At 36.6% G+C, this 20,000-nt stretch overlaps 2 protein-coding genes across 2 annotated transcripts in view; both read right to left on the bottom strand.

Annotated features, from left to right (window-relative positions):
- LOC106876395 (uncharacterized) overlaps window positions 1-15,100 on the bottom strand; it is a 21,001-nt gene extending 5,901 nt beyond the window's left edge. The window contains exon 1 of the mRNA XM_014924919.2: window positions 13,223-15,100. Within this exon, the coding sequence (XP_014780405.1) occupies window positions 13,223-15,100 (1,878 nt within the window). The remainder of the gene's footprint in view (window positions 1-13,222) is intronic.
- Window positions 15,101-15,572: 472 nt separating this feature from the next.
- LOC106876370 (periostin) overlaps window positions 15,573-20,000 on the bottom strand; it is an 11,970-nt gene continuing 7,542 nt past the window's right edge. Inside the window, exon 5 of the mRNA XM_052972602.1 lies at window positions 15,573-15,718. Coding sequence (XP_052828562.1) covers window positions 15,573-15,718 — 146 coding nt within the window. The remainder of the gene's footprint in view (window positions 15,719-20,000) is intronic.

Here is a 20,000-nt window from a genome sequence, read left to right as displayed (position 1 = left end):
ATTTCATTAAATAACTAGTTGAAGAAAAGACATTCAATAAAGGAGGGACATTCAATTGAAAATACTACAGGAATCTGTTGAACTGATGTAAAATGTAGACATTTCATGGAAAATACTAACAATACCAGTGTGATTTAAAAGTAAGCTTTAGATGTTTTACTTAAAAAACACTAGTGGGACCTGTAAGTGGAAACTAAAAATATAGACATTTTAGTGGAAACAGTACACTGAGATTAAGGTAAAAAAATATATATTTCATTGAAATGTTAAAAGAAACCATACAATATACTCTGGAATGTGTTGGAAAGTGAAAGCTTACTAAAGCTAAGAAAAATTCAGTAATGACTCAGCCTAGACACAACAATATTAAAAGAACTAGATTGCTTAACTAATTTGATCTGCAAACAAATTATTATTGATCTTGGGAGAATCCTGTTGTTGTAACCTTTTCTTTAGCTTCAATGATATCTCTTCCTGCCTCTTGGGATGATACTGTTGTCGTTATTGTTATTCTCATTGTGTCGCCTAATATTGGTTATTATTCAATCCCAGATCAATTTTGATCAAGTACATTTCTGATCTGTAGCATTCCACCCATGACGTTCCTGTCTTTATTTTCCCTCAGGCAGTGTATCTATGACTACATTACTGAACATGTCCTTCCTTAATTAACAAACTGGTGGAAATTTGGCTATTATTTCTAGTAAATTTAGTGATCACACAGGGGTGCTTCATTGGCTGGGATATAATATGAGTATTTAAGATGGTGAGCTAGAAGAATTGTTGGTATGCTAGACAAAATGCTTGGCAACATTTTGTTCATCTTTACGTTCTGAGTTCAAGTTCTGCTACAGTCAATGTTGCTTTTCCTCCTTTCAGGGTTGATGAAATAAGTACCAGTTGAGCACTGGGGTCAATGTTATTGACTTATTCTTCCCACCCGAAAATGCTGGTCTTGTACCAAAATTTCAAACCGTATAATATGGTCTATAATGTACATGAAAGTGAGAGCTAACTGAAGCTAAGAAAAATTCGGTAATATGTTGTTTTTTTTGTGTGTGTTTTAAATCTGTTTTATGATTAAATGAATGGAATTGGTTATTTGTTACAAGAACAGTTTTACAGTTGGACAAGCTTCCTACCACTAAACATATAATTGTGAAATAGGAATGAAAACTCTTCAATGACCTTGACAATGCAATCTGGAGTAAATAGAATTAGGTTACTTGCTCAGGAGTAAAACATAATGATAGAAGAAAGAATTGAACTTGCAACCATTTGATCAGTAGCCCAACACCTAAACCTCACAGTAATCATGTCTAAATTATCTTTTATCTTTTACTTGTTTCAGTCATTGGACTGCAGCCATGCTCGCACCCCCTGTTTCTAAGCCTATGTCCTTGCATGTTTCACATCAACCAGACACACTCCACACCAAATACTTTTTTTATTTTCACCAAACATTACTCCAATCCTCTGGAAGTTATTCCATTCAAACATCAACCTGAACATCAACAACATTGGCTTCATGAGTCTGTGAAAGCTCAGCAAAGGTTTATGGCACCATCTAGATTGCTCAGACTAAATAACAAAAAGAGGAAAAAACATTTCTCCCTCAAAGCAGGTTGCACAGCTGTCTCTAACATTGATGGGACTATATCATGTGACATGTTATAATAACAAGCTTATTGTATACTGAGTTCAGGTGCACTCTATTAAAAAGCAAAGTTGAATTGGCAGGATTTTAACAAAGAATGTAAAAACAACATAACTAAATACTGCAAAGAACATTATGCAATTCTCTATTGATTCTGCCAATTCACAACTGTTATCGATTCAACCATAGATTGGTGTAGTTCCAGGCTTGTTACACAGCTGACTATTGTCTCTAATATTGATAAGAATATACCATGTGATATGCAAAGTGGTGGAGCGGCAGAAAAGATATGCCATTAGTAGGCTAAATGACTTATAGTATATGGTAACATCATTTCATGTTCAAAAGGTGGAATTAGATGAGATAATGTTAAAGCTTTTCTCTGAGTATAGGAACAGTGTACAGAAAGTTGAACTGGCTTCGACACCCATTTGAAACTTAAGCCACAAACATGGAAACCTTGCCTCATAAAAATTTTACCAGAGTTCTGAACAGCTGTTACAAATCTAACCTATTGCTCAATTATCTATACTGCCAAGCCAACATAGCAACCTCTTTGTGGTTGCCTGACAAGCTAGAAATAGCAAGCAAATCCTCTAAATCCTACACGCTACTGTCTTGAGAGAAAATTGCATTGGATAATATAGTCCTACTTGTGAAGTGTCTAAGAGAAGGATAGGATGATGATCACTGGAATGCCTTTGATCAGAGATCTGTTAAGTTAGCAAAGAACTGGAACTGAATGACATTTCCAAATCAAAACAAATTAAATGCCATCCACACCTTCCCTTCACTCAACAATGGACTACAACATCAACAATTAGCACATCTACATGTTGTATCCTCAATCAGTCCCTTGCATTCTTGCTAAAACAATTCTTGCTAAAACAATTCTTGCTAAAACAATTCTTGCTCCACTGAATAGGCATGGCTGTGAGGTTAAGGAGTTTGTTTCACAATTACCTGATCCTGGGTTCCATCCAACTGTGCAGCACCTTGCACATTTTACTTCTGACATAGCTTTGAATTGACCAATACTTTGTGAGCAAGTCCAAGATACACACACACACACACACAAACACACTGACAAAATTATTACTGAACAAGACTCCCTATGTGTACGTTCACATGTGTGTGTGGGGGGGGGGGTGATATAAGAGGGAGTTTTCCTTGTGTATATTAACAAAGTATGTAAGCATTCGTGAGAAAGTAGTTTGTTCCACTCAAGCTACAGAGCCCTCCCTTATCAATCTCACCATAAGAAATACATTGATCCAGTGGTTTGTCTCTTGGTAAACCTATAACTGTGACATTATTTTCAACAGATTCAATATAAAATATATAACCAACAAGCTGTGTACCTTCTCAAAAACTACACTTATCCAATTCACCTATGTCACCAACATCCGTCATCCCTATTGTGCCTTATCTCTCACAGTCCTTCACAAAATACTTCAATACTTCCCAACCTCTGCTGACATTGCTGCTATTGTTTATCCACATTAATTTTCAACAAATTTTATTCAACAAAAACAATAACATGTAACAAAAACATCTTTAAATGACGGTCTGACCGTCTGCCAAGCAAATGGGAAGCAGTAATTGAAGTAGATGGTGAATATGCTCCGGAATAATCATTTAAAGATGTTTTTGTTGAATAAAATTTGTCGAAAAAAAGCCGCAATAATTATGCACCAACCCAATAATTTCAAGGAGATTTAGCTGCTATCTCTAGCTGATCACAGTGACTGTGTAGAGACTCCCACAATGTCTCATATGACCCACATCAACCAACAGAAATTCAAGCCCAACATCAACTGCATCAATGTTACTAGCATGAAAGGAAGAGTTTGAAAAGACTGTGTCCTAAGCATCCTATCACAACTCCTTTTGACTAAAATGTAACTGATAAAATTAAAGAGGGAAGGTTAGACCATCCTCATCTCATCATCATCATCATCTAATATCTGTTCTCCATGCTAGCATGGGTTGAGCGATTTGACAGGAGATGGCCAACCGGAGTGCTGCCCAGGTTCAAATTGCCTTTTTTTTTGGCATGGTTTCTACAGCTGGATGAACTTCCTAATGCCAGCCACTTTACACGTGGCATCAGCACAGGTGCTTCATATGTGGCACCGGCACAGGTGTTTTATATGTCACACTGGCACACTTTATAGGCAGCACTGGCATAGGTACTTTATACACAGCAATGGCATCAGCATGGTGCTTTATACATAGTACCAACATGGGTGCTCTTACGAGGCACAGGTGATTTATATGTGACACTAGCAGAGGTGCCTTTATGTGGCATCGGTGCTTTTTACACAGCACCAACATGGGTACCTTCTACGTGGCACCAGCACAGGTGCTTTTTACATGGCACCAGCACATTGGATAGGTTTACAAAAAACAATGGGATAGGATGGCCACAGCTGGAACACATTTCATCACAAGTCTTCTTTGTTAGAAATGATTTAACATTAAACAGCAACTAAAACATAAAAAAAGAAACCCTAGAATGCTATAATATTGATGTTTGCTTTACACTGATCCATATTTGCACGCCATATTGTGAGGAAAAAAAGAAAATAACAAAAAAACAAATGGTGATAGTTAAGTGTTGAGCAAGTTAATCAATACATTCACATTGGATAAACTTCATTTGACCTAATAATGGTGTGAGACATTAATTTCAAGAAAACAAAACAATGAAACAAATTGGGAACAAATAAAAATTTAAGAAATCGCACAATACAATAACAGATGGCACACTCTATGGGAGAATGTAAAAGGGAGTGATTGGCATAAGGTGGGTGGATGTCAGTAGTTTCTGGCAGGCTTTTTTTTATTTATATATTTTATTTGACTTTCTAAAGGAAATGTATTAACTAAAAAAATTTGTAGTGTATCTAAAAAAATTAACAACACTAATATTAGCACTTTTTGTAATTTTAAAGTTAAAACTTTGACTGACATTAATTAGATTGTTCGTAAATCTATCAAAGCTAATAATGGCGGGGAAATTAATGGACCATCATCGCCGTCATTGTTGTCATTGTAGTTGTCGACAGCACCATCACTCTAAAAGCCAATATCTATGAAACTGAACTTCCTCTGAAGTGAGTCTAAAATATAGAGTGTTCATAAATTACCTTTACAATTTGAAAAAAAAAATCAGAAATAAAAATAACTCAGAAAAGTTTATTGGAAAACATAGACAAACAAATAAAGTTTCATTAGAAACATCAGAACATTTTCATGAGGGTGTCATTGATTGCACACAATACATCTATGGATATTGTAACTTTAATAGAGATACAATAAATTTATGAAAGTTGTAAAGACAATCTATGACCACCCTGTATAAGCCAACAAGCTCACAAACTTCAGATGCATCATATGAGCCTATAACTACATCAAACATCTTATCACTATTGTGTTTGACTCAATAACTGTCTTCAAAAACTAATAAAGACATTCTGGCATGTATTTTAACACTAGTTTCAAAATCACTATCATAGGCATAGGTGTGGCTGTATGCTAAGAAGCTTGTTTCCCAACCACATGGTTCCAAGTTCAGTCCCACTGCATAGCACCTTGAGCAAGTGTCTTTTACTATAGCCTCGAGCCAACCAAAGCCTTGTGAGTGGATTTGGTAGATAGAAACTGAAAGAAACTCATTATGTGTGCATGTATGTATGTATATATATATATATATATATATATATAACATCTTTCAGAGCGAATGCTGTACCAGAAATGGGCTTCATGCTAATATTCAAGTTTCAAGGAAAAGTCTGACAACCCATTGCACCATAGAAGAGTGATCATTAAATTAATGATAATGAGGATGATGGGCAGTTTAGGCTTAGTCCCAGACTGACCAAAGCCTTATAAGTGGATTTGGTAGACGGAAACTAAAAGAAGGAAGAATGTTGTGTATATGTGTGTTGAGGTATATATGAACAGGTATGTTTATACGTACATGCGTGTATGCTAGAATGCATGTGTGTCTGTATATTTGTTTACATTGGCAATTGTTTGTACGACAGTGATAGTCTGGTTAGTGTTGTCGGTCTCTTCTGTTAACAAATGAGCAACGCGGTCGACCAGAAACAAAGGGGGATAATGATGACCTGAAAGCCACCGTCGAGTCAGATCCCTCTCATTATTGTTGTTGTTTGGTGTTAACGAGCAAACAGTATTGACTCACCTGGTTCAAATTGGTAAAGTGGAAAAGTTGGATAAGTGGGTTCCACATGAACTTATAGGAATGTTGGTTATCAGTTATATAGAAATAGTTGTTATTGTAGCTCAGCGGGCTGCGTGTCTGAATCACGTCGGGGTCACCACTTTATAGGAAAGTGGGTTATACATCATTAGATGTACACCTGACTTTCCTATATTAAATTAGGAATTGAACGGAACGCTGAACTCCAAATTATCAACACAAACAACATTTATTCAAGGTGGAAAATATACATCTTTAATCTTGTTTGTTGAGACGTCTTCGGTGTGTGAGAACATGGTTGTTGGGACGTTGGTATATTGATGTGAGCTGTCTAGCGTGAGTTCGAAAGATGGAGAGACAGCTAGACACGTTCTTGCTCAATCGCTGGCCAGCAAGAAAGAGATCGATCAAAGCGGGAAAGCTTGGTTGTTGAATTCCACGCATGTGTGAGACTACGCATGCGCACGGCGTTACTACAAACTCAATGAAAATCAGAAACAGCAACGTTTGGAAGCCTGCATTATGCTACTTTCTCGTCACAAAAATTAATCATTTTTTAATCGAATTGTAACGTGATGAGAAATGGATCCAATGCAACAACCATAAATGTTCAGTACAATGGTTGAACAAAGAAGAGCCACTAAAACACAGTCCAAAAAGCAAAATTCATCAAAAGAATCTGATGGTGTGTGTTTGGTGGTCTGGCGCATGTGTGATCCATTATGATTTCATTAAACCTGGCTCATCAATCACGGCTGAAGTATACAGCAGCCAACTGGATCAAATGATGAAGAAACTTACAAAAAAAAACAGCCTAGATTAGTCAACAGATCCACTCCCATTTCATTGCAAGGTTAGTGTCAGGTTTAGCATCCAGCTGCAAAACAGGGTCTTGTATAACTAGCATATTCATCCAACACATGAAAGCTTGGGAAACACTGATGTAAAACAAATAAATGAATTTTTATTCACACACACACACACACACAAACACAAATATATAGGCACAGGTATGGGTATGTGGTTAAGAAGCTTTCTTCCCAACCATGTGGTATTGGGTTCAATCTGATGGCACAGCATCTTGGGCAAGTGTCTTCTAGTGTAGCCTCAGGCCAACAAAAGCTTTGTAGGTGGATTTGGGAGAGAGAAACTGAAAGAAGCCTGTCGTGAGTGTGTGTATGTGTGTATGTGTACCCTTATCTAGACATCATGTGATGGTTGTAAATGAGCATTATCATTGTACAAGTGAGGTTGCTTGTTTCCAGTCTTCCATGCAAACCAGGTCTGACTATGAGAAAATATTACCTTCTAGCTTGGAAACAGGTGAGGGTTGGTGACAGAAAGAGCATCCAAGCCTTAGGCAATCTGCCTTAGTAAATTCTGTCTGACACATGCAGGCATGAAAAACTGGCCAATAAATGATGATAGTAACCCAGCACACAAACGCATAGACAGACAGGCACACACACACACACACACACACACACACACACACACACACACACACACACACACACACACACACACACACACACACACACACACACACACACACACACACACATTATATATATATGCATACATACACATACACATAGTTGAACAACAAAGGAGTAGTTATGTCAAGTTGGACAGGTAACACCCCCACACTTGCAAACTATATTCCATAAAAGGCAAAATACAACAAAGAAGAAACCACTTTGAGGTATTACAGTCAGAAATGTTACATAAATGAATACAAAATCCAGGTCTCTCATGGACACAACAACAATAATGATTTCTTTTATTATTATTATTACTATTATTATTATTATTATTATAATCCAACAATAAATACCGTTTGTGACCTGACCTTTCATGACAATTGAAGACAATGAATAATTGAATAATTAAACAGTCAACCTCATTTACTGTACAGGAGGGAAGGATTTGTAGCTGTGACACTTGATGGCTCTTCCTAGTATAGAAGTGGGTCAAAGTGAAACGAGACAATGATAACAAGGAATGAAAAGAAAAGAGTGTGTGTGTGTGTGTGTCTGTGTGTATACACATACATACACATATATACATGAATATATACACTGTTATATGCACTTATACATATATATACACATATATATGCACATGTATATACATGTATATACCCACATATATATGCATATATATATATATATATATATATACACATATATGCATAGATGTATATGCATACATGTATACATATATATATATACATGTATACACATTTATATGCATATATACAGTGTGTTTGGGCTAAATGTGATGATATTTTATGTCTTTTCTTTTTTTCAGGAACAGCTTAACATATTGGGGAGCCGTCAACAGCATTGGCGAGCTTAATGATTAAAGCTATAGTTGAGAAAAAGTTAGTTCACGTAGAGGACTGGAAGCCATCTGAATGTTGGAAAAGAGTTACGTGTGTCATGATGATTTACACCAGGTATCAAAATATCAAATTGCCAACATCATAACTGCTGCTCAATGCTCTGTGAACTCTGTAAAGGCTGTAAGACATGGCATGGAGAGCTGCAACAGAAACTATGAAGCTGTGGCCAACAGGAAGGGACACAGTAGGCATTCTGACTGCATCTGTATGCCACAACTCATCCAATAATTGCAGGACATGGAGATGCAAAATCTGAGCAAGGGAATCCAGGCTTTGGTAAGAGAGATGGGAATTGGTGTCACCACCATGAAACTGGCCCTGAATGAGGACCTTCACTACCACTCATACAAGAGATGCAAGGGACAAATTGTGACAGCCAAAGCCAAGGAGAACCACTTGACAAAGGCAAAGAAGCTTTTGATCAAGCTGATGTGTCCTGTTGAGCCAGGAGTGATTTGGTTCTTTTCAGATTAAAAGAATGTCTGTAAGGACCAATTGCACAACAGGTGGCTTGCCTACAATCCATGTGATATCCCACATGTCATGAAAATCAAGTTCCCCAAGACTGTGATGGTTTTGGGGTGTGTCAATGAGGGTGATGTCATGCTGCCACACATCTGGGGGAAAAAGAGAAAGAGAGAAGGGGAGAAAGTGGGAGGATTGGGGAAGAGTGGGATGAGAGATGGAGGAGAAGAGGTGGGTATAAACAGAGAAGTAGAGAACCTAAATGCATCAAAACTGAAACCCAAGTGAGTCTAAACTGTAGTGCTTCAGTTGTCATAACCACATGCTCTCTCTAGATGCTATAATAACTAAATTGTTTAGCATAATATTGATTTCAAATTCATCAATCACCATCTGAAAGTATCCACCTTTTGTTTTGATTGTATACTGGTATACATATTTTGTATTTGGTGTACTTAATATATTTAATATATTTGATGCTTCTAATTTGCTTCTATACCCACTCAGCCTTAATGGGTGTATGTCGTTTTATAACTAAAGTGTAATATCACTAAGTTACATTAGTATCACTAAGTTATCATTAACTAAGTTCTAGTAATGATAACTAAGTTATCATTAACTAATTTAGTATCACTAGGTTATCATTAAGTTCTAAACAAAATTGACAAATAATAATAGGAAAATATTAAGGATTGACAGAAGTGTAAGAAAAGAAAATAACCTCTATATAAACCTAATAGAGAAGACAAAATTAATCAAATATCTAAGCTGAAAATAGAAATTTAACTCTGTAGCAATGCAACAATGTGTCATGAACTATTATAGGAAGTTATGTGATTATACTGTTTCTGGTTAAGACTGATGTAAGATAAGTTATAACAAGGACTTTAAAAAATGATTCATTATTCTAATTCTAGGAATTTATGGGTGTTCATGGACTTGCTTGTTAAAGTTATAGTGGAAGTGCTAAGTGGAAAAGAAAATATTATTTAGGGTATAGTCAAATCAACACATGGGGCAAGAAAGATGGAAGTGCATGAAAGATATTATTTATAGACTTGGTGGGGAGACATTGTTGGAAGAAGGAAAAGTAATATACTTCTAACAGAAACCAAATATGCTGAGATATATTTAGCCAGAGTAAAAAGCAGTAAGAATTTGTAGTGGTACTGTAATTGGTAATTGGTTTGGAGACTGTGTTAGGTGTTAATGTTTAAGTAATTATAAGATAATCATTTTTTTCCCTCCAACATCTATTAGTTTATAAGGTGACCTTTGGTTTAATGTAGATGGCATATGATGAAAGTTTACAGTCATCTATACACTACAGTAAAGAATGTGTAAATTACCTATTGGAAAATAACAACCACTCATAACATATTTTATAAGTAGTGAAAGTGTTGTGTCTACAGATAGAAATTAGCTCAGGCTGTCAGTTAAGAAGATTTAGGTAGGAGAAAATATCAAATACAACATAATCATTTTATCAAGTGACTAGAAAGAGAAGTGCTGGAAAATTCACACTTATAGATCTTCCAAATTTGTAAGAAGGAATAGTTTTATATTCCCAACAGAAACCAATATTTAGTTAGAATTTAATAGCAAAGAATTATAGTAATAGTGTACAGATTTGGGTGGGTTACATGGATTGTTAAAGTTTAAGTAGTCATTTTATATCCATTTTCCTTCTCCAATAATGGAAAGCTAGGAGTAGAAAGTTATGATTTAATAGTGTGATCTCAGACACACCGTGAAAGATAGTACTAGTTCACATGGATATACAGTGCATTAAAGGATTTATAAATCATCTCTTGGTATCAACATTGGTTTAGAATATTTCAGGGTTCTAAAAGTTATATCTCAACACACAGGGATCAACTCAGAGTATCTGTTAAATAACTTCAGGTTAGAAGAAATGCATTCATAAGACAATGATGCACATAATTGACAAGACATTTTCTTATTGAAATATAGTTTAGCAAAAAAGATACTTTCCCATTAATATTACAAGGAGCTTTAAGGCGGCAAGCTAGCAGAATCGTTAGCATGCCAGGCAAAATGCTTAGCGGCATTTCTTCCTGTCTCTATGTTCTGTGTTCAAATTCCACTGAGGTCAACTCTGCCTTTCATCCTTTCAGGATCGATAGAGTAAGTACCAGTTGGGCACTGGGATTGATGTAGTCAACTTACCCCCTCCCCAAAAATTGCTGGCTTTGTGCCGAAATTTGAATCAATATTATAAGGGGCTTTACCAGTACCTAGGAACCAAATATAACTTGATAACAAGGTGTTTGTTTTTCTATTGAGGTTACAGAAACAATAGGTATACTAGTAAAGTTTGTTTTCAAATGAGGAAATATTCGTTGCACAGGTGTTGACTGTAGCACAATATCCTATTTCATTTGCCATACAGTTACCTGCGAGTGGCTAGATGTAATTACACCTGAAGTTATTGAAGTTGGTAGAGTTCTGATGGTTAGATTGAGTAGATTTCTGGAACAGATTGAGGTAGCTAATTGATGAATATGTAACATACAAGTTGAATAGATATTTTGGAACAGTAGGAATTCACTAACATACAAAATAAAATAAAGAATTACCAATATTTTCATTATAAAAATTTATATATATATATATATATATATATATATATATATATATTAACATTAAGCCTTTAGCATTCAGACTACTCAGTCAAAGGTAATACTTGTTTATTCACATTCCTTTGAATTAATTATGCATTATCTTGTAGCTTCAAGATTTCAATAATGTAATTGTTTATTTTTAGCAATGGCATTGTAGGAGAGGTGAGAGAACCTGAATCTGGCCAGTTTGAACATAAAACAGGTAGAATATTTTGGCCGGATATGGCCAGTTTAAATGCTAAAGGGTTAAGCACATGCACAACTATACACTATTCCCAAACAGGCCAGTTTATTAATAACTGATTACAAAGTGTGGATTTCAATTCTTGTAACTGATTTTAATCACAAAATGAATATATTCCTCCACTTATACACCCATCCATTCCCCATTAAATGTACACACACACTTAATACCCATCATGTGTTGTTAATTCTTTATCCTCCTTTTTTTAAAACCTTTCCTTCAACTTTGTTGTTAACATCTTAACCCCATATCAAACAGTTTCTTCCTCACCAATTATTCAATTCCTCCCATCTCAAAATTTATGAATGTAATTTTTACTCTTCTCTGATACAGTCTGAAAAGAAACCCCACAAAAACCCAAAATTAGAAAAAAATATACACATATATACGTGTGTATATGTACATACATGTACATGTATGTATGTAAACATATGTGCAATGAGAAAAATATTAAGCCTTTTTTTTTTTTTTTTTGCATGCAAAAGCATGCCTGAAGGAATCATCAAGAGTAAAGGAACTTTCATATTTCCCACGTTTGCCACATGAGTCTACAATTTACATTGGAAATCACCACCATCATTGTCATTAACATTTAATATCCGTTCCCCATGCTGGTTTGGATTGGACGGTTTGACAGGAGCTGGCAAGTCAGAGGACTGCACCAGGCTCCAGTGTCTGTTTTGGCAAGGTTTCTAGGGTTGGATGCTCTTCTCAGTGTGCCAACCATTTTACATAGTGTATTGGGTGCTTTTTATGTGATACCAGCACCAGAGTAAGATTACCAAGTAAGTAACTTGCAAAACACTTAGTGACAGACATGTAGGTAGGTAAGTTTGGGAGATGGGGATACAGGTGGGTGCAGTGAATGGAGTGCATGATTGGAGACATGGGCAATGATGAAAATCAGTTGGGGTGGGGGAGGGAAGGAAATAGAAGTGGGTTAGGGAGAAGGTGATAAGTGACAGTAATAGGACAGTATGAAGTGTAGGGGGTTAAATAGTATCACTTACAGCACCAAGGTGAATAGTACCAAAGTTAGAAGAGTGACAGGGGGATGGATCAGCTAAAAAGATCTGAAGAAGGAATTGTAATTCCGAAATATCATCGGACTATAGATAACCAAATTACAACAGGTATATAGTCCATTTTTTTTTGTTCTATAGTGCATTGTTGTACCATTCTAAACTTTTTATTCTTTATTAAAAGAAGTGTTGTTGGGGAAGGTCTGACAGGATCTCGTTTTATATATATATATATATATATACATACATACATACGAGGCGGTGATAAAAAGTTCTTGGCTTTAAGGGTATCGCAAAAGGCCTGGTTGGAGGCACTAATTCTTTTACGGTTCTTTTACAAGGCTTAGAAAAACTGAAGGACCACTGCAATAAGTGTGTGAATATGTTGAATAAAATCATAACTGATTCTCCTGTATTTTACCCAAAGCCAAGAACTTTTCAGCATCTCCTCATATATATATATATATATCTATATATCAGCTGATGTTTAAGCCCATATCTTCAAGAACATTGTAAACTTTTCAAATACAATTCATATAGAAAATTCTTACCTCATCAACACACATCTGATTCTCAGAACAAGGCACCTTCCGAAGAAAGTCCTCCAGCCCTTTAGGCCGACATTTATAATCAAAGGCTATTGTATCAATCTTGTCAAACATTCGAGAACAGCGATTCAAATCATGTGAAGTCCGGTTGCCATAGTATTCCATGAAATACTCACTGTCCACCAGTACCAATGTCAGCTTTGGATTGGACGAGTGTTGGTCAGCAGCTGAGATGGGATTTTTGCTGTTAGAAAACACTTGTCCATATATGATTCCTTGGGTGTGTTCTAAGTCTCTAAGGTCTGTCTTCTGAAAGCCAAACTTTGCCAGAAACAGAAAGAAGTTGTCACTTTTCCAAACACCTTGCAGGTGAAGGGCCTGGCTAGTTGTTGGCAGCATCCCCAGTGAAAACATTGTAAATGCTACAAATATCACATTGTATGAAGAAAGGACAGAGTGTAAGAAAAATGCAGAAACAAACTGGTGATATAAAGAGAACAGCAGTGATTGAGGTTTACGATTTCTGTTGGTGCTAGTAGTATAGCTGTTGTTGTTAGTGGTACTGGTGTTGATGGTGTGGATGGCATTGTGGTTATAGTTAATGGCATTAGTGGTTGTAGTAGCATGAATACTGTTGTTGTTGTTGATGATGGTTGTGGCAGTACAAATGTTGTGATTGTTGTTACTCAGGGTCGTGGCGGTGAGGCAATTCTCATTGTTTGTAGTGTAGCAATGGTTAATACTCCTGTTATTGTTTTTGCATCTTTTATTCTTACCATCGCCGTTGTTAATATCGAAGTTGCAATCATTGTTCTTATTGTTTATGATTCGCTTGTCACCATCATAGACATATTTGTTGCTGTCAAAGACATAGTTGTTACAGTTAGTGATGTAAGAACTGTTGCTAATCCTATGATGGTACTGGCCACGAGGTCGCTGATGATGCTGAAGTTGTCGGTAGTGATGACAACAGGCGCAGGCTTTCTCTATTAGGCAAGTTTCACAGTCGTAAGATAATACTAGTAATAAACGGTGGTCACTCGGCCTGGAGACGTTGTCGTAGGATCGATGAGAGTTCAGTTTCAAGAGAGGGTTTTCATTGTGACCCGGTAAACCCCTTTCTCTCACACACCAACGATAACCAAAATTATTACACACAGCATCATCAGTAGCATCAGTAACAACAGGACAACTAGACTGAAGGGAGTTTAAAACGAGCAGCTCCATCAGAACCACCCTACATATCGATTCCTCACAAAATACTGGGCAATTCAACAATTTTTGATAATAATTTAAACGAGGGTCCTCGGTGTCCGAACTCGTAACATGCGGGTTTCTTTCTCCCTTTTCACAAGCCTTAATCCAGCACGATAAAATATTCGTGGGGGAACAGCTAGCATTTATAGTTGTTGTTGTTGTTGTTGTCGAGATAGCGGTGACAATATTGTTGTTAGTAATGTTGAATGAGGTTGGGAATATCAATTTTAACCTACCTAATGCATTGCTTCGCGGGAGAACCAAGCTAGGGTGATGGTTAAGGTCTGAACCGAACACCCCAACAACAGAAGTTTTTATCCGCAGGTCACCAATACCACCATCCTTTCCTTTATTTTCTTCTTCTTCACAAGCTTTGATCCGACTCCCAATATCACAATTATTAACAACCGTAAGAATATTAGTAATAGAGGGTGCAAGGATAAGAATGAAGGTGTTGTTGTTGTTGTTGTTGTTGTTTGTAGCGCCTGCGGTTGCTGTGGTCATAGCGTTGTTGGTGATCTTTGTCCTACCTGGTACACCACCGACACCGCTTCGGGTAGGGATAACATAAGGTTTCTTAATACAGCAGTCATTCTGTTCTCTCTCTTGTAATACAGTTCCCATTCGATGACAGATTCTCGTTTCCTTCCTGATGGTGACGACGGCGACACTGGTGAAGATGATGATGATGATGATGATGATAATAATAATAATACTATAAAACAATTCTTGAAATTATCGAATTGTAACGTTTATATCTCCCTGAACATTATGGCAAATAAACAATAATTGTTAATGTTTGTACATAAAAATTATATCTTATAAAGTTTGTGTCTTTGTTATCACTATTACTATAACCGAGACAGAGCTTATTAATGTAGTTGTTTCAGTTATTGTAGTGTTGGAGGTGGAAATCGTAACATATTCCTGTAGTTATTTTCTTGTATTTCCCCCCGTTTTAATTCTCTCCGAACACAGTAATAAAAAATAGTTGCTATGACTGTCGTTATTCAATGGCGTGAGTCAATGGGGAGTGTTTTCTGATGTTATTGCTGTTGATAGTGGTGTCGTTTGTCGGTATTTTACGGTACGGTTGTTATTCGTTGAGGTGTGAAGGTACCGTTGTTGTTGTTGCTGTTGCTGTTGTTGTTGGCGTTTGTTTGCTAGTTTTCCGAGCAATGTTTCGCGGTGTAATGGTGTGGTCGTTGTTGCGTTCTTGTAATTTTTTTTCTAAAATCACATCTTAGATAACAATGAACAAAGAAAGTTCAAATGAACGAGACGTATATAGCTATTAATGATTGTGATACAGTTGATAGAGTTATTAATGTTGCTGTGGTAATAGAAGATGCAGTGTTATTATTAATCCATTGTTTGTCGACAGCCGTGAGTATTCTTCTCTTACAGTTACAAGCAGCTATGAAATCCATCAAGCTTTTTAAATATATAATAGAGGTAGACAGACAGTGAGATATTATATAAGGGTGCGACTGTGTGTAAATTAGAAATGTAGTTTCCTTTTAAGAGTATTACAACTTTGTTTGAGTCAGGAGTCTATATGTGTGTGCGTCTGCTCACGACGATTTCGTAACCGTCAACAGCAGTGACAGCACAGATATGATAAGAAAACGTTGACAGATGAACAGACGGCATTTTGTAGAATGTCAATATGTGCGCTGCTACTACGATGACAGGTGCACATGGCGATGCAGGGAACGTCTTATTCTGACACACCGGTCGCCGGTCTGGAAAGTTACTTCCTTGTACAAACAGAGGCAAGTCGCCGCCTGAGAACTCGCCTCCTGAAACACTGTCAAATATGTGAGGTGGAGAAACAATGTTGTATAATGAATATATTAACTGACTTTGAAAAAAGCAGAGAACTATATTCTATGTAGCTAACTCACATGTAGGAGTGATGTGGCAGAGAACTAAGTAGTTATTTGTAGTAAGTAGGGAACTACTTATAATTAGAGATTGTCAACTGCGTTTTAACAGCGTAAAAGAATCGAATTTCTTGTTGCATTTCATGTGAGAGATACAAGGAACTATACTGTAGCCAGATGGTAACAGAAAACTATATTCTCGTTTCCGGTGTGAGAAGGATAAAGTTAACTCCATAAATCAGGGAAACACTTTCTATTAAAAAAATTCAAAACGAGAGAACTAATTTTTCAAGCGACCGTGTACACGGTTTTTTGACAATTCCATTGTAGGGGACATAACTTCTGTTTGTCAGATTATTCAGCATAAAAACGATTTTCATGGGAACGTTCGAGCTCTTATCAAACCTTCCTGAAATCATAACCAAGGAAAAGGAGAAAATTAGGGGATTATGTAATTCTAGAAATGATATGTTTCTGAAAAGTGACGGCATGATCAAAGCTGATACGTCTTTGCTCATAAATCTCCAGCAAGGGACGGAGAAATTGTCAAGTTTAATAAGATTAAATTGGTGAAGATAGAACAATTACATGGATAAGAAAATCTTTTGTTTTGTTGATAATATACTGAGAGGCGTAAAATATTTCAGTAGACGTGGGCTTCGTTTTCATGGTTCTGGGTTCGGTCCCACTGCACAGCATCTCGGACAAGTATCTTCTACTGTAGCTCAAGGCCGACCAAAGCCTTGTGAGTGGATTTAGTAGACGGAAACTGAAAGAAACGAGTCGTATATATATATATATATATATATATATAGATAGATAGATAGATAGATAGATGTGTGTGTGTGTGTCTGTCTGTTTGTCCTCTGCCACTGCTTGACAGTTGGTAGAGGTGTGTTTATATCTCCGTAACTTAGCAGATTGGTAAAAGTGATTGATAGAATAAGTACCAGAATTTTTTTTTTTTTAATAAGTACCGCGGTCGATTCGTTGGACGAAAATTCTTTAAGGTGGTACTCCAGCATAGTCATAGTCTAATAATTAAAATAATATATATATATATTCTTTTATCCTTTTACTTGTTTCAGTCGTTTGACTGAGGCCATGCTGGAGCACCGCCTATTCTAATTTTATATATGAGATTAAAATAGACAGCAGTTTGCAATGTTTTACCAAAAGAGAAAACTATAATTGTCACTAAATGCGAGTAGGGTGTTATAAACGCATACATTGCTAGAAATAAGAGCTAAAATGCTCTAATGCTGTAACCAAAGCGCATAATTATGTACGTGTGTGTGTGTATATGTACTTAAGTATGTCCCCCACCAACGTTTGACAACCAGTGTTAATGTAAACCCTTGTGGTTAATAAAGAAATCATTATGGTTATTATTATTATTAGCCTTTGCAGAGCTTCTAGCGCTGGGGATGTCTACAGTGTCATCTGTTCACTACTAGTGAACTAAGGTAACACCCCTTATTTTTCGAGCACCTTCCGGAGTATTCGAGCGGTTCCAAGCAGTGCTGTTTTCTGCAAGTGTTCCACCCTTATTGCAGCTTCTATTTGTTCCACGTACTTCTCAAGATTTTTACTCACTGTTCCCAGGGCTTCGACAATTATTGGTACTACTACCACTTGTTTCATCGACCACAGCTGCTTAACCTCCCAAGCTAACCTGTCATATCTATCGACTTTTCTTTCTTCCTTATCGCATACCTTGTTGTCAGCTGGGCATGTTATATCTATGATCCAGCATAGTTTGCTTTCTTTCTCAATTTTATTATTATTATTATTATTATTATTTTCTTTTAGCTTTTCAAATTTCAACCGGCCACCATTGATTATGCTGAGAATATATAGATAGATAGATAGATAGATAGATAGATAGATAGATAGATAGATAGATAGATAGATAGATAGATAGGTTTTGAGAGGCAGATTGGTAGATAATTAAGGATCGACAGACAGACGGACGAACGAACGGACGGACGGACGGACGGATGGACGGACGGACGGATGGACGGATGGAGGGGTGGATGGATGGACAGACAGGCAGGCAGGCAGGAAGATAGACAGACAGACAGACTGACAGATAGATAGATAGATAGATAGATAGATAGATAGATAGATAGATAGATAGATAAAAGAAACCGAAAGATGGGGAGAACGAAAAAAAGACAGAAAGAAAGAAAGAAAGAAAGAAAAAAGAAAGAAAGGTACTATGTCGACGTATATAAACTGAAAATAATAACTATCTAAAAATACGTTATATCTTTATTACATCTGCTGTATCTTTATTAATTGAAAAAAAAATTCACACATTTGTCAATGCAAGGTAAGCATTCAAGTGAGAGGTGATTTTTCAAACATTCAGTCCCTATCAACGCTTGCCTATTTGTTTCTTCATTCGCAGAAAATGTCTGTCGTCGACTTAGCCTAGATGTCGTAATTTTGACGGTATCAAAACTCTATCAATGACGTGAACCATTCCATTGTCACATTCGATATTGGGATGAGTAATTTTGGTTAGACGGTTCAGGCGGACTTCTCCATCTACAAAATAAATTTAACAATTTGTTTAGTTGTTCGATTCCTTTAAAAGGACGTTCATGTGAATAGTTATTTATTGATTTCAAATTTTGATACAAGGCCAGCAATTTCGGAGGAAGAAGGAGTAAGACTACATCAATCCCAGTGTTCAACTGGTATTTTATCGATCCTTAAAGGATGAAAGGTAAAGTCGACCTCGGCGGAATTTGATCTCAGAACAAAGGTCGCCGTTTTAACACCGTTGTCAAGATCCAGAGCGAATCGCAGAAGGTCTTCGACTCGCTTACGGAAAACGACTTCCAGACCGGATTCCAAAAGTGGAAGAAACGCTGGAGTTGGTGTACAGTAATCACTCGACTATCGTGGCTGTTACGTTCCAAAACGCCCCGCGATGGGTGAAAATCCGCGAAGTAGAAACAGTACTGTATATTTTTTCTTATTTTTATAATTTGTATATATTTATTGTATTATAAATCCAAAACAACACCACGGAGGAATCGACGTAAGCTTAAATAATAAACCGCGATAGGTGAACCGCGATATGCCAAGGGATTACTGTATTACTGCGCAAGCTGACTATTTCGAAGAAGATGATGTTAAAACTTAAATAAATAAGTTGCTTTTTATCAAACATAACCAATCCTGGAACTTTTTAAAACTACTTCGTACATTAAAGAATGTAATCTTCGTTATACAAAAAAATAGATGTTCATGGTTGAAAGGCTTTGGACATAGGGTTGTTAAACCACAGTGTGACATAGGGCAAAACAACAAAAGCAATAAACATTTTCAGCCAATGAAGAATCCCTTACATCAGTGATTCTCAACCTTTGCGTTGTGACTTACCCAGTCAAATTGATGTATTTTACTATTTACGCCTTTATTCCCGTGCAAAAATATACACTAAGTGCCCTTCCAAATAAATCCCACTGAAGCGACAACGTGCTATCTTTAAGATAGCAGGTTAGCGCTATTGTATATGAATGCGTAAGTATTCTGTGTGTAAGTACGTGAGTGCGTGTGTGTCCGAGAGAGAGAATGTGTGTGCGTGTGTGTGTGTGTGTGTGTGTGTGTGTGTGTGTGTGTGT

Source organism: Octopus bimaculoides, chromosome 14 (genome assembly GCF_001194135.2).
Source record: "Octopus bimaculoides isolate UCB-OBI-ISO-001 chromosome 14, ASM119413v2, whole genome shotgun sequence".
Lineage (NCBI taxonomy): Eukaryota > Metazoa > Mollusca > Cephalopoda > Octopoda > Octopodidae > Octopus > Octopus bimaculoides.
The sequence above is the reverse complement of the archived record's forward strand: the minus strand, read 5'-3'. Positions and strand labels throughout refer to the sequence as shown.